At 27.0% G+C, this 15,242-nt stretch overlaps 1 protein-coding gene across 2 annotated transcripts in view; it reads left to right on the top strand.

The window, feature by feature from the left end:
- LOC129610753 (zinc finger protein 608) overlaps positions 1-6,588 on the top strand; it is a 29,784-nt gene extending 23,196 nt beyond the window's left edge. For both annotated transcript variants that reach the window (XM_055523442.1, XM_055523443.1), the window contains exons 4-13: positions 3-1,509; positions 1,569-1,686; positions 1,742-2,987; positions 3,050-3,208; positions 3,276-3,437; positions 3,498-3,885; positions 3,950-4,130; positions 4,187-4,404; positions 4,461-5,608; positions 5,670-6,588. In XM_055523442.1, coding sequence (XP_055379417.1) covers positions 3-1,509; positions 1,569-1,686; positions 1,742-2,987; positions 3,050-3,208; positions 3,276-3,437; positions 3,498-3,885; positions 3,950-4,130; positions 4,187-4,404; positions 4,461-5,608; positions 5,670-5,743 — 5,201 coding nt within the window. In that variant the 3' untranslated portion in view covers positions 5,744-6,588. The remainder of the gene's footprint in view (positions 1-2; positions 1,510-1,568; positions 1,687-1,741; positions 2,988-3,049; positions 3,209-3,275; positions 3,438-3,497; positions 3,886-3,949; positions 4,131-4,186; positions 4,405-4,460; positions 5,609-5,669) is intronic.
- The last annotated feature ends 8,654 nt before the right edge of the window (positions 6,589-15,242 follow it).

Here is a 15,242-nt window from a genome sequence, read left to right as displayed (position 1 = left end):
AGCCAGCAGTAGCAGCATGTCATCACAACCCAGTGGTGCACAAGGAGGGGCTGGTAAATCAGCTACAAAAATGTCAATTGATCACCAAGCGACATTGGACAAAGGTCTCAAAATGAAAATCAAAAGAACCAAACCAGGTACTAAAACATCTGAAGCAAAACATGAAATAGTTAAAGCGGAGCAAAATGGTACATCAACGGGTTTAGATGGCGACAATGCAACTTCTGGGCAACAAAATTCTCTTTTACAAAATATAAATTCATCAGTTGGCGGTAATTCTGGTTCCACTGCCAACAATAAACCTAAACATAATAATCAAATAAATCCATCCGGTCCTGTTGTGTCATCTCAACCGCCATCGCAATTATCTTCTGTTCCGTCACCAAATTCCGCAGCTAATAAACGTGGTAATAGTGGTCACAGACGGGATAAAATCCGCGAGAAACAACCACATTCCAGAGAAAAATCTGAGCATAATAGCAATAATAGTAACAATAGCAATAGCAATAGCAGTAATTCTTCAACTACTAGTAGCTTGTCTAATAATTCGTCAAATAACGATCGTCCCCCTCCGTCTACAGTTTCTGGAGCAGTGGGTTCAGCTATTGCATGTAGTTGTGCTATTGAGATTAACGGCGGCAGTGCTACAAGTATACAAACAAATTGTGGAAGTTCAAATTGTATACGCAATCGAGCCAATTCTAACAACAACATAGATCAATCACTATCGAACCGATTGGCTGGACAAGTGCAGTCAAATAATTTGAACGCACAAAATGTTAGTTCCACTGGACTAAGTAATAACAATAGCAGTAATTCTTTAGGACCTTTTAATACTTCAACCAGTTCCGGAGGTAACTCTAATGTAAATAACACTACATCTGCTGCAAATAGCACGCCAAATGCACCGGGACCGCCAGTAAAAGATAATAAATCAAATATTTCCAATAACAATGGAACATTATCACAGCAGTCGCAACCACTACAACAGTCGCAACAGTCGCAGCAACTGCAACAGCAACAAACTTCAAATCAAATGCAAAATTTAAGCACAAATAATTCCCAACCGCTCTCGAATAATGCTAATAATAGTACCGTTAATTCAAGTGGCGTTAATGCTAGCGGTCAGCAACAAAATTCCTTAAATTTAAAAAATAGTGGTAGCGGAAATATATCAGCCACTGTACATCATACGATATCTGTTGCATCAAACTCTCCATTAGCAACTGGAGTAAAAATTAATTGTGATGATGGAACTCAAAGTCCTCCAACAAAACGTATAAAAACTGAACCTAAAGATATGGTTGATGTCTGTATTGGAACGTCTGTTGGAACCATCACTGAACCTGATTGTTTAGGTCCGTGTGAACCAGGTACATCGGTTACTTTAGAAGGTATTGTTTGGCATGAGACCGAAGGCGGAGTGCTTGTGGTAAATGTAACGTGGCGAGGTAAAACTTATGTTGGCACACTGCTAGATTGCACAAGACATGATTGGGCACCGCCAAGGTATATAATGTTTAAATATATTCAAATATATAATTTTATTAATTGGCTAAATATCATAGGTTCTGTGATTCTCCTACCGAAGAATTAGATTCTCGGACTCCCAAAGGACGCGCGAAACGTGGTCGCAGTGCCAATTTAGCACCAGATTTAAGTAATTTTACGGAGACGCGAAGTTCGGTAAGCTTATGAATTTAAAAAAATATTACAGTGTATAAATTTTTCCAAATTTCAGGTGCACTCAAAATTACGGAATGGTGGGACAAAAGGCCGCGGTAATCGTACTACTGCAGCGGGAACAACAGCCATAACAACAGCGACTTCTACTACTACAACGGCTGGTAGTAATGGCAATACATTGTTATCAACTACAACAGTTACAAATGCTAGTGGCATTCCAATTAGTTCGACTACATCTAACACATGTAATACACCGTCACAGTCTCCTACAGGATTTTTGCCACCAAGATCTGAAAAACGTAAATCTAAAGATGAAAGTCCTAGTCCAGTTAATGGGGAATCAGCTGCATTAAACACTGAAACCTCCCAAAATGGCGGTAGTAATGGTCAATCTACTCAAATCATAGTTAATCCAATAACTGGATTAAATGTTCAGATATCAAATAAAAAGTGTAAGACTGCCTCGCCTTGTGCGATTTCTCCTGTTCTTTTGGAATGTCCAGAACAAGACTGCAATAAAAAATATAAACATGCAAATGGTTTAAGATATCATCAGAGTCACGCTCATGGTTCTAGTAACTCAATGGATGAAGATTCATCAACACTTCCTGAATCTCCAATTCGTGCAGCGCCTCCAACCACTCCATCACCAGCACCATCTTGCACTCCCCCGGCGCAACAAAATAACCCTTCAAATACACAAAGCAATGGAATTGAAACGAATGCACCGGTCCCAATGACTACCGCTTCCATTAGTGTTAATCCGACAACAGCTACACTAACTCCCACCACCTCAGCTATGGTGACAACATCACAATCTGCGACATCCGCAGTAATGACCACGGGTAGTGTTTCAAGTACTGCGTCCATTATGAGTACAACAATTTCTGCAGGATCATCACCAAGCGCGCCTAATTTACCGTCGCTTGGTACTGGTTCACACATGACTCCAATTTCAGCTACTCCATTAATACCCAGTATACAGTCACAAAGTATAACTCAGCATACTGCGGCAGGTGGAAGCATCACCGCTGGAGTTTCAAATCAGGCTCTCTCTGCTCAACAACACCAGCAGCATCTTCAGCAACAACAATTACAACAACCAGCTCCCCAAGCACACAGTTTATTAGTGGGAGTACAAAACCCTGTTTCATCAGTGCCAAATCAAAGTGGCTTAATGACAAACAGTCAAATTTTGACCGACCAACAAATTACTGGGCAAGGTAATACGCAGCTGCTACAGCAGCCACCACCAAATCTGCATAGCGGTCTAGTAACACCTACTCGGGGAGAGCCACCAAGTAAAAATAACCCTTATACAAGAAATATAGAGTTTTAAACTTTGAAAATTTCATAATTTCAGTTAAACCGGGCGTTCTTAGATTTGTGCCTCCAACAGACGGAAGTAATTCTACCAATTTGTCAAATCAGCAGAGTCCAATGAGACCAACAAACATGGGGTCATTGAATGCAAGTAGCGTCCAGGAATCAAATACATATAGCCAAACACAAAACCAGCAAGGTCAGTAATTTTCTTTTTGCGTTTCAAAAACAAACATTATACTTAAATTCTGAAAATCTCACTTCAGGTATTTCGGTTAACAAAAGTCAGAACTTTAACAAACAAAAGAAAAATCGCAAATCTCCTGTACCAGGTGAATTCGATTCAAATGCATCAAGAGATGACGCGCACAGTCCAGCATACAGTGATATTTCTGATGATTCTCCTTCAGCTGAAAATGATTTAACAGGTAATTAGAGAGTTATACAAAATTTAATTGAATAGTTATCAAAATATGTATTTTTTTAAGTGGAAAAATCGAAAACTTCGCAACTTTCAGAAATTGGGAAAAAACCACAGGAAACCAGTGCTCCGCCTCAAATTCCTGCTTTGGGCGGCTATAGTATGTACCAATTCTACGCTCAGCAGCCGTATATGGTACCGCCACAGTCTGATCATTCAAATGGACCCCCAGTTCCTTCAAAACTGCCCACATCACAAGCTTCTGTGACGACAGCTCCAAGTATTTCTACAGAATTTAACAAAAATAAGGATCCGCCATTGGATTTAATATCGAAATCAATTAATAATAACGATCCGCCACCTAAAGAAATTTTGACTAGCAATACACCAGGACAACCAATTGGTATTGGACCGGGACCCCCAGGAAAGCCGATTCCACACTTCTATCCATTCAAGTAAATTGAGAATGAACTATTTTATGAGAAAACTTTGTTACAAATTTTTACTTATCTGTTTTAGTTACATGCCACCTGGATATCCTTATAACGTGGATCCAAATTATGGTCCAGTACAAATGGTTTCTGATGATAGTAAAATTGGACCGGGTCCTCCAACACAACCTCCTCCTTTGAAAGACGATCGTACTAAAGAAAGCCCAAGTCCTCATGGTCTTCATGATGTTTCCAAAATTTCTGGACAGGTATTTACTGTGAAAATTGCAAAAAATTAAATAAATTACTACGATTTAAATTTTAGCCGCCACAAATGATTCCGAACAAGATTTTGAACCAACCTAAAGAACAACAATTGAAGGACATGAACAAAGAACAAAATAACCATGGATTGCATTCAAAAGAGCCACCAGTTCAATCGTTAGGAGGATATCCTGGAATATACCAAAGGCATCCTAGTTTGGGGATTCCACAACAGTCAGTTCAACAATCACACTTGTCAAGAGATGAAGATCTAAGAAGGTTGAATGAAAGAAAAATTAATGTTGTATTGTGCCTAAAGAAATATTTTTATGTAGGTATTATATATATCCTGATCAACGGAGATCAAACCCGCCACCACAAAATCCATCAATTACAAATATTAAGGAAGAGCCTCCTTCCCCACAGCCTGGTCAAAATATGCATCATCCTTCACAACAAAGTCAACAGCAACATCAGCAACAACAACAGCAGCAGCAACAACAACAGCAGCAACAATCCCAACAATTGTCGCAATCACCTCAGCAAATCCAACCACAAAACAGTGGGCCAACAAAGTCTACAAAGCCGACTCTGCAACAATCTTCAATGGCAAGTAATAACCAAAAACCTACAAATCTTATAAAAGACATTAAAGAAGAGAAAGACGTAAAAGTGAAACAAGAAGGTCAGAAGCCAACAATGGAAACACAAGGTCCTCCGCCTCCTCCAACTTCACAATATTTTTTACATTCCCCATATATTGGTCCGGGACCTTTTGGTTTTGATCCTAATCATCCAATGTATCGTAACGTCTTAATGTCAACCACACCTTACAACGCTCCATATCATTTACCAATGGCAAGATTTCATGCAGCCGAAGATTTATCACGAAATTCCAATACCAAAGCCTTAGATGCACTTCATCATGCTGCGAGTCAATATTACACTACACATAAAATTCATGAGTTAAGTGAAAGAGCAATAAAAAGTCCAACAAGCAATAGTGGAAATACTGGTAGTGTAGGTGCGAATCCTAAAGTAAGTAATGTTTCTAGTCCCAATGTACCACAACCTGGAACGGGTACGAGTGGTATATCCGTTAGTGGCCCAAACAGCGTTAATGTAGGGGGACCTAATGGCCCAAATGGACCTCAGTCCGGTCTTTTACCACCTTCTAACGTAGGTGGTGGTACTCCAATTCATTTACAATCATCAGGTGGTCCTGGAGGATCAATAAATAATTTAAGTGGTCCAGGCGTTCCACCACCAATGAATAAGGGTGATACGGGAAAATCAAATGTAGATCCATCAGTTGGAAAGCAAATGAGTGGCGGACCATCTCCTGGTGGCATGGGTGGACCTGGTAGTTTGGGAGGTCCAGGCGCACCTGATAGTCGCAGCCCACCACCACAAAGACATGTTCATACGCATCACCATACCCACGTTGGATTAGGATACCCGATGTACCCGGCGCCATATGGAGGTAAATTTAGTAAAAACAAAAACCACTAAACGGATATAACAATTTATTTTTAATTTTTTAGCTGCTGTTCTAGCTAGCCAACAGGCTGCCGCTGTAGCTGTGATAAACCCATTTCCTCCTGGCCCTGCTAAATGAGATCAGTTAAACGATAAAAACCCATATATGAAGTGACTAAATTAAAATAAAACATAAAATTTTTATTTAAATTCAAAGCAACTTTTAAAAGTGTAAAATAAGAAAACGAACTTTCAAAGAATGTGCTAAATACAAATGATTTATTAATTGTGAACTATTGAAAATATAAAACTTCAATTTAGAATAAAACGTATAAAATGTTGAACAAAAAAACAATTTAAAATGCAGAACAAAATGAAATTTAGTTTTTAAAGAAATTTATTCCTACTAAAAGTATTAAAAAAATATTAATCAAAAAATTAAAATAAAAATGAGTTGAATTATAATTTTTGAAAATTTAATAAACAATACGTGCTAAAATTTAAAATATGAATTGGCAGTGTGATGGTCATTATGATATGATCAAAAGAACTTAAACATATTAAAAAATTACGAAACACAATAATGATTTCATTAAATCATCTAAAATTTAGATTAAATAAAATGATAAATTTAATAACTATCATTAAAATTGAAAGACTTATTCCGAAATCTATAGGAGTTTAAAAGAATGCATCGATAAGCATTGTTTGCTTCAGGGTTTTTATTGTTTCAACCGAAATTGATTAAAAAATATTTAAAATGCAAAAGTAATATATAAATTATTTTTAATATTTTTAATAGACATTATAAAGATTGTATTAAATTTAGTGACTAATTAATTTATTAAGAAAAAAAAAATAAGGAAATGAAAATACTATTAATTACAAAATAAATTTTTTATTCGATAATATTATAAATATTTAGACTATTTTAGAAGAATATTTTTTATTATTATAAAAAAAAAAAGAAAAAAATAGATAATTAAAGGTTTACAAATTTGAAAAAGAGTATAGAAATTATAAGATAAAATAAAATACAATATTTAATATTTACAAGTCTCTTTGTTTTTAATTATTATTTTGTAAATTTTAAATGTTTTATATAACCATTTATATTATTTTAAACGTTTCTTTTATTATTAATAGCATGTGAATTTATATTTAAATAAAAAAATTAAAAAATAAACTATTAAGTAATGCAAAAATTTAAAACAATAATATTTTTTAGAAATTATCATTATATTTAAGAATATTACGATATATAAATATTACTTGAGAGTAAAATTATACATAATGATTTTTATTTTAAAAAATATGTACACTAATTAATAGAAAATAATATAAATTGGTCATACAAAATGGAAATAATATATATATATATATATATATATATATATATATATATCAGAAAATAATATAAACTAAAAAAAAATATATGATAAAAGAATTATTATTATTGTTTTGTTTTATTATTTAAAAATCACATTTTACGTGATTGGTAATAAAATAATTAAGAGTAGAAATATTTGAAACACTACTGTCTATATTAGAATATAAATTATATTACAATTAGATTTATTTAATTTAATTTAAATTTTAACAAAAAATCTTATTTTTTAAATTGTATGTTTTAAAGTATTCCATAAGAACATTTATAACAAAACTTATATTAAAAAAAAATAAAACAAAAAAAAAACGAAAAAATAAGTATGACAATTTCTTCATATTTTTAGTTTTTAGTTTATCTTTTAATATTTTCTCGTTCTTCGTATAAAGTACATAGTTTCGTTTAAGAAATATATTTTTGTGTATGTAAAAAAATGGTAAAATATCTATCTAGTTACGTAAAATGATTAGAATAAAAAAAACAAAATCTTATATTTTATTTTAAATTCAGTCAGTGTTTAGAAAATGAAGGTCATGAAAGAAAAAATAAATATCATGTTTTAACAGAAGATATAGAAATAAAATAGTATTGTTGATAACAAAAAAAAAATAAATTCAAAATATGTACGTAGATAGCACGATTTTTTATAACTTATAATCTTTAATATTAAAATTTTTTCCAATTGAAATTAATAGTTCTTCTAAAAATTATATTTCCATTGCTATTTACTAAAATTTTCTTGTATTTTAAATAAATTTTTTAAATAATTAAAATCTTCAATAAAATGAGTTCTTTATTTTTAAATTTTAAGAAAGTCATTTCTTTAATGTAACTTAAATCTAATTTACTCATTTCATGGATTTTTTTTAAATCAGATCATACTATCGTGAAAATACCTTACATATAAATAAAATATATAAGTTTTCCAATATTAAAATACATCTCTTTTATCAAAAAAAAGAAAAATCTTTGGGAAAAGTTTAATTGAAACAAATAAATATAAGCATTAAACGATCGGTATAGGCAAAGATTTCAGTTTAATAATTGTTTCTATATTATGTGTACACACGTGATGTTGTCGAATTATTGTTATGTTAAAAAATAGAAATTAATTTCGATATCAACTTATAATAATAATTTCGGTATTGTAGCGTCTTTATGCATTATTGCAATATTATAATCTTGATTGATTTACGGCTTTAATCATAATGAAATTAAAATTAATGTGTAAAATATAGCTTAGTAAATTTTTTAAAGTATATTCCATTAAATTTTAGATTTTATTCATATTTACTCATAGTCACCATGTACTATTCAATTATTTAATTAAAAACAAAAGCTATAAAAATGTTTTTTTATACAAACTCATAACATTTTAACTTCAGTTTAAAATGCAATTTGTACAATAAAACGGTTTAAGTATAACCCCTAGTTCATTGAATATTGAACTAAAAATTTTGTGCGAATTTGTAGGTTTTATTATATAATATGTATCTATTTCTCAAATTCCAAAACACAATATAAGTCATGATGCAGATCTTTACAATAATGATTTATATTTGAGTCGGTCGATCAATGTGTGTCTATATATAGTGTACTGCAATAATATTTTTTTTTTATTTTCTGAGGTGTATTATATTATTTTTAAAAAAAAATTAATGTACTGTACTCGAGAAATGTGCTATTTTTTTAATTATATTTAAGAATGCAGTTAATAGTTTCCAAACATGAATTCATAACTCCAATTTCTGAACAGAAATGCATATAATAACCAATTATTTTGTATTAATCTCAATCAGTACTATAACAAAATAGTAATTAGAATAAGTACATGAATGCATAATTGAATTAATAGTTATCAACAATATTTAAGATCTTTCTTACTTTCTTTTTCTGGGTTTACTTAATTAGAAATGATTTTAAAAATATAATTTTAATTGTTGCTATTGTAAAAACCTTCTGCCTAAATTATGATTTTCACATGTAAAATAAAAAAAATATTTCATATTTTATTAAAAGTTGTTATGACGGGTAAAAAGGTATAAAAAAGAAATAAAAAAACACAAAACAAAAAAAAAAGGTTTTTTTTATTTTGTAAATATTTAAAGTAACTTATTTTCCTTTAAAAACAATATTTAAAACGATTATAAGCATAAATGGAAATATTGTTGAAAATTTTCAAAATGTTAATAGATAAATGATAAACTGATGAATATTCAACTAAATATCTTAATAAAAAAATCATTAAAATAATAATTAACAACCACTATTTGACTAAGTAGAAATTATATAACAATAAAATATACATAGATGAAATAAGAAAAATTTTGATGTTTCAGAATTAAAAAGGCGAAAAACGAAAAAAAAAATTAAAAATGTTTTTGATTCAATACAAAAAAAAAATATAAAACACTTCAATTTTTAACATTTAAAAAATAAGTGATTTAATTGATCATTAAAGATTTTCTGCAAATTTATTTTAATTTAATTTTACTAACTTAAAGACCAACACTAGTATTATTATAAAAAATATTAAAAACTCAAATAGCACCCTCGTTTATCGATTGATTAATGCAATATTAATCTAATTAATTAAAAAAAATTCATGCATTGACTATATTAGTAATTTTACACGTATTTTAATATTATATTGTTTTAATTAAATTATTTTCTACTTTTTAAAAAAAAATAAATTTTTCAAGTTTACATTTAAAAAAATATTTAATTTTAACTAAAATACTTTCCTTTTATTTTTTATTTTCACTCTAAATTATTCACATCATCAAATACTTGCATATATATAGAAAAAAAAAATATTTTATGAAATTTCGCTATAAAATAAACAAGTGCGATTAGTTATAAGCAATATTAAATTTACTTATTAATCTTAATTGTAATTTTACAAAATAATTTTCAATACTAAATAGTTACTAATTATATGGTACAAAATAAAATTTAAATTTCATATTTTTCATCTATATAGTTAATCTTAAAAAAAATAAAATAGAAAAAAATTATACAATATATTTAAAAACAACTGCACATAGTCGAAATCATAACAAAAAACTTAAAGTTATGAAAAAAAAATTTTGTCAATCAATGTATTTAACTTTAGTATTTAATATTCAGTTCTTGTTTCACACAATTATATTTTTTACTTAACATAATAGGATCAATAATAAATGTAAAACCGAAACATTTTTAATGGTTGCTATTTTCAATTTGAAATAAAGTCATGAAAATTTTATAAAATTGCTTATTGCAATATTTATACATATATAGGTGCATATTCTATTATTGAACTTATAATTTAATCTGGTGCTGGTCTAATTCTGTAAAAATTATAAATATTTATATTGTTCTCGGATTTAATCACATTTATATACCGTTTTATAATTTATGTTGTCACAGATGAGTCTATTTTATTTCAATTTTATTTAAAAGTTAAATTAAAATAAATATTTTTTAAAATGGAAAATCATTTAACGAAAAAATTTTAAAAATACATATTTATATTTTTTGATGCATATTATATACATGTACTCATGTACATGATTTAAATATAAATTTTTTTTTTCTATAAAAATCTTTCTTTTTGTTTTATATTTAAATATAAAAATTTTTAAAATAAAAAGGTTTCTTTAATAGTATTTATCAATTAAATTTTTATTAATTATAAAGTTTTTCAATAGAAGAAATTAAAAAACTATTGAAACTAAAATTTTGGCGAAATTAAAGTGCGATCAATAATAAAAGCAAAAATTTAATAACATTATTAAATCTAATTTATCATCGACATGAATTAGGAATTAAGCAATTCAATTCAAACATAAATTTGAGAATTTTCGAAAATATATATTGTTAACAAAAGCAAAAGTTAAAGTGAAAAATTCCCTATTTCTAATGAAAACTAGAAATTGTGTTCCCTTTAATATTTCTTAAAGCATCTGTGTTTGTAATGTTAACATAATCCATGTACTTTTCTTTGAAATTTAAATGTGACAAATTTAATAATGCTTCTGTTCGAAATATGTACATCTTCCTCAGATGATATTATTTTTAATAGTATGTCTAAACAATTTTACTGTTTTTAACAATTACAATTATTTTATATTTATTTACAATTTTTATCTATTTTCAAGTAAGATTTTAATATAATTTGTTTAATTTATTAATAGGTGTACTTACCGAATCTTTTAAATTCTATTTTAATGTAACAATATCAATTAATTCACATATTATGTACGTAGTAATCAAAATGCAATAAATTTATTAAAAGTTTTTTTTACAAAGCATCCAAGATAATATGTATTGTAATTTGTTTTTTTTTTCTAAATTTTAAATTAAGAATAAAAATCTTTAAATGAAAATCTTGAAAAGTGAAGTTCAATTAAAATACCATTGCAAAATACTTACATATTATATAAATTTCTACTTATAGTTTTTCGTTAAAAATTTTGATAGTGAACAAAGGAAAAAAATTATAAAGAAACTAATTATCTCATTATATGTATAGTAATAACATTGAACAGATTTTAAAAAACCAACTGAATCAAATCAAATAAAAAATGTAAAATAAAGTCAAAATAAAAATTATTGTTTAGAAATAAATAAATTTGAATATAAATATTACATTCATAAATATAATAAATAATGCGTATAAACTATATATAAAAATCAAAAACGTATTTATAAAACAAAAAAAAAAATAAATAATTTAGTAGGAAACCTAAAAATTATATAACAATTTTCTTAAAGCAAATTATAATAAATAGAAATTTAATTTTAAAAATAATTTCTTTAAAATATCGTACTATATATATTTAGAAAACAAAACAAAAACAAAAAATCACTAAATTATATTCAATTAATATAAATTGAATATTATAAAAAATTCAACAAAAAAAGAAAAAGAAAAATAATGTAAAAGAGAATTTAAACTTTAATTAATAAAATAATATAATCGATTAATTATTATATATATTTATTATTAAGGAATCCAATAAATTGTAAGGTAAAAAAGAAAGAAAATTTAAATTTAATAATTATAAAAGAAAAAGAAATTAAATATAAAGTATAATTATAATAAAAAATAAAAAAGGGTAAAAATAAAAATCAGCTTTAGATGTGAATATTAAAGTAACAAAAAAAAAACAAGAAATAATTGTTTTAATTAAGCAAGAATACTTTATATTTTCGAATTCAGCAAAAAAGTAAAAAGCAGCGAGTGAGAATCCTACAAAAAAGTAAAAAGCAGCGAGTGAGAATCCTACTAAAAAGGGCCTGGTTTTATGTCCAATCTCAATGTTGAGTTAAAAATAAAAAATCCTAAATGCCATGAACCGCATAAATAATCTTATTTAATAAATATAATTAAAAAAAGAATTAATGAGAAACTTACTTCTCTATTTATTTGTTGTGAATTCAAAACTAATTATGCCAATTTTAATTAGTAATTGAACCGTGAGTATAGAATTTATTGCCATATAATTTTGTGAACAAGCATTTAAGAAATAAAAGTGATACCAAATCGAAAAGGAAGTATGTAGTACAGAATTCAGTGGGAAAATAATTTTCAGATAGAAATACTTTACTATTTGATATTATCACTAATTTTCAATAGTGAAATAACGTATAGAAATTTGTATGTATGTATGTAGAAGACAAATTCGAATTACTTTTTAAATAATCGTTTATTGAAAGTTCACAATTTTCTAGAATGTCGTAAGGTTATTATAATCGAAAAGTTGTAGGTATATACATATAATAAATAAAGTTATAACAATTTACAATTTATGAATTGTAGTATACAAATACTTAATAGTTACTCAATAGTTCTTTAAAAAAAAACATAATAATATGAAAATTGGTTAGAGTGTAGTAAAAAAATTAGTCTAGTTAAGTATCTAATCTAATCGGACAACCCTAGAACAACAAAATGTTATCAATTAGAATATAATTATTATTAAAATTTCTTTGTTCAACGTTTATGTTAAATTTCCCACATAATGAGAAGTAAAAGTTTCAAAAATTCTTAAAATGCTTTTTCAATTTTGATTTTATATTAAGATAATTTTATATTGTTTAAGATTTTTTTCAAATTAATTAAAAATTTCCGAAATATTTTTATCAGTAAATTCCTTTAAAGCTTTTCTAAACTATTGTTTTAAAATTTGTTAGAAAAGGTTTTGAAAATATTATATTAATAACATTAAGTATAAACCGGAAGTTAGTACAATTTAAATTAATATTTTCCAAATTAAAAATAATTATTTCAGCATAATTGTGTTTTTGACAAACTAAATTAAATAAATTGACAGAAAGATAGCCAACAAGTTGAAAGTTTCTAATTCGTATTAGTATGTAATCCTTTGTATCACATACTTTTGATATTATGAACAAAATATTTGATACAAAATACTCCCAATATGTGCAAGAGTAATATTATTGATATTTTATAATAACAATAAATGAACTAGAAATAAAAGAATGAACTATTTCGTTAACGTGTGGTAGTAAGAAATTTCTTGTTTCGCTATTATCGTAAAAAAGATTTAAGCCAATGAAATTTAATTTATTGAAAATAAATATTATTAGTTGAAACTTAATTTGATATTTTACATTTTATTGCATTTTTTAAAAAATATCAACTGTATAACAAATTTTTCTATCGTGTTTCATTTTCAATGCAATTCCATACTTTATAGTATAATTTTTGTTTATAAATAATATTAAAAAACTGAGCATTAAAAAAAGTTTTCACAAATTGCCTCCATTTCGAATTCTATTTATGCATACGCAAACTTAAAATTCTAAAACTAAAAAGTAGCAACCTATGTAGCTAGTAACAACTAAATAAGTTAACATGTTATTTTAAATTAAATAGCGCCTTACAATTCATTGAAACATATAATCCGTGTACCTGAAGATAAAGTTTTTTTTTGACAAGTAATCAGATTAATTACGACTTCTTAAGTTTGCGTTATCTGTATAAACATGTTTTTCTTTAATTAAAATAAATCTAGACAAAAAACTTTTAATTTAATATGAAGTACCTACATATTATGTATTAAAATTCGATGTGTGTTTGTATTTTTCATTTTAGAAATTTCGGAAAATATATGGTGTAAACGCAATCAATTTCGGGTTTATGCGAATAGTTTGCAGTTGATGGTAAGATTTGTGTTAATTGTTAAAATAAATATTCTTTCATTTAGAAAATTAAAATTATTTTATTATGTATACTATACAAAATTTATTCCATAATTTTTACATTTGACTACAACTTCTCTTTTTGCTCAAACAACTTCAACCGTATTTCGAGTCCAGTGAGAGTTCAGTGAACCATTTCTTTTGTACGATTTACTAATTAATAAATAAGTTATAATAAAAATAAATCAGTTTATTTAAATCTTGCTGTCAAAATTTTTAAAACTTACTTTGTTCAAATATTCTATCGTATATTTTTAATATTAAACAACAGACCAATATTCTATTTATAAATTTTATTGGCCTAGCTTTTTAAGTACTAATTCAATTAATTATAAATCTAAAGTACCCTAATAATAATTTGGTCGCTTTTGCAAAATAATCTTTTAAATAAATTTAAAAAAAAATAATTTTTGGGGTCTCGTTGATTTTTGTTTATAACTATACTCGTAGTAGCTTTTTCAAATGAATTGATACAATCATTTCTATTTAATTTACAATACTTGTACTTAAGACTTATAGACATCAATACATTTAATCAAAAGATTTGAACAACAAAATAATAATATAATACTTTTGAGGTCAAATAACCATGAAAAAATATATAATTTTTTTCTAAAGACCTGTGCATGTTCACATAATGATGTACTTATGTATTTCATCGTAGATTAAAGGTAAACAAAAATAATCCTAAGTAGATTTTGAAATAATTGTATTGCACGTACCATGAAGCTATAATAGAATTATAAGAAATAAGGTAAAAATAGTGAGCAATTAAAATTATGAAGGTTTACACTACGTTATATAGTGTTTCTTAGAGTTTTAGTGGGTTAGAGGAGATAAAAGTTTTTTGACGATATATAATGTGTTTTCAACATCTTAAGTTTATTTAAATTGAAGTTTGATTTGTCCACTGTTTGTTTTCAAATAATTTATGAATGCGATGAGGACTGATTCAATGTTCTTATTTTGGGAAAACTTTTAAGGTCTATTGCTTTAAAATCATTTTTATTTAATAACAAACTTCTAAAAACTAATGTCT

This window comes from Condylostylus longicornis, unplaced genomic scaffold (genome assembly GCF_029603195.1).
Source record: "Condylostylus longicornis isolate FDR11 unplaced genomic scaffold, ASM2960319v2 ptg000048l, whole genome shotgun sequence".
NCBI lineage: Eukaryota > Metazoa > Arthropoda > Insecta > Diptera > Dolichopodidae > Condylostylus > Condylostylus longicornis.
Note: the sequence above shows the minus strand (reverse complement) of the source record. Positions and strands in the feature narration are given on the sequence as shown.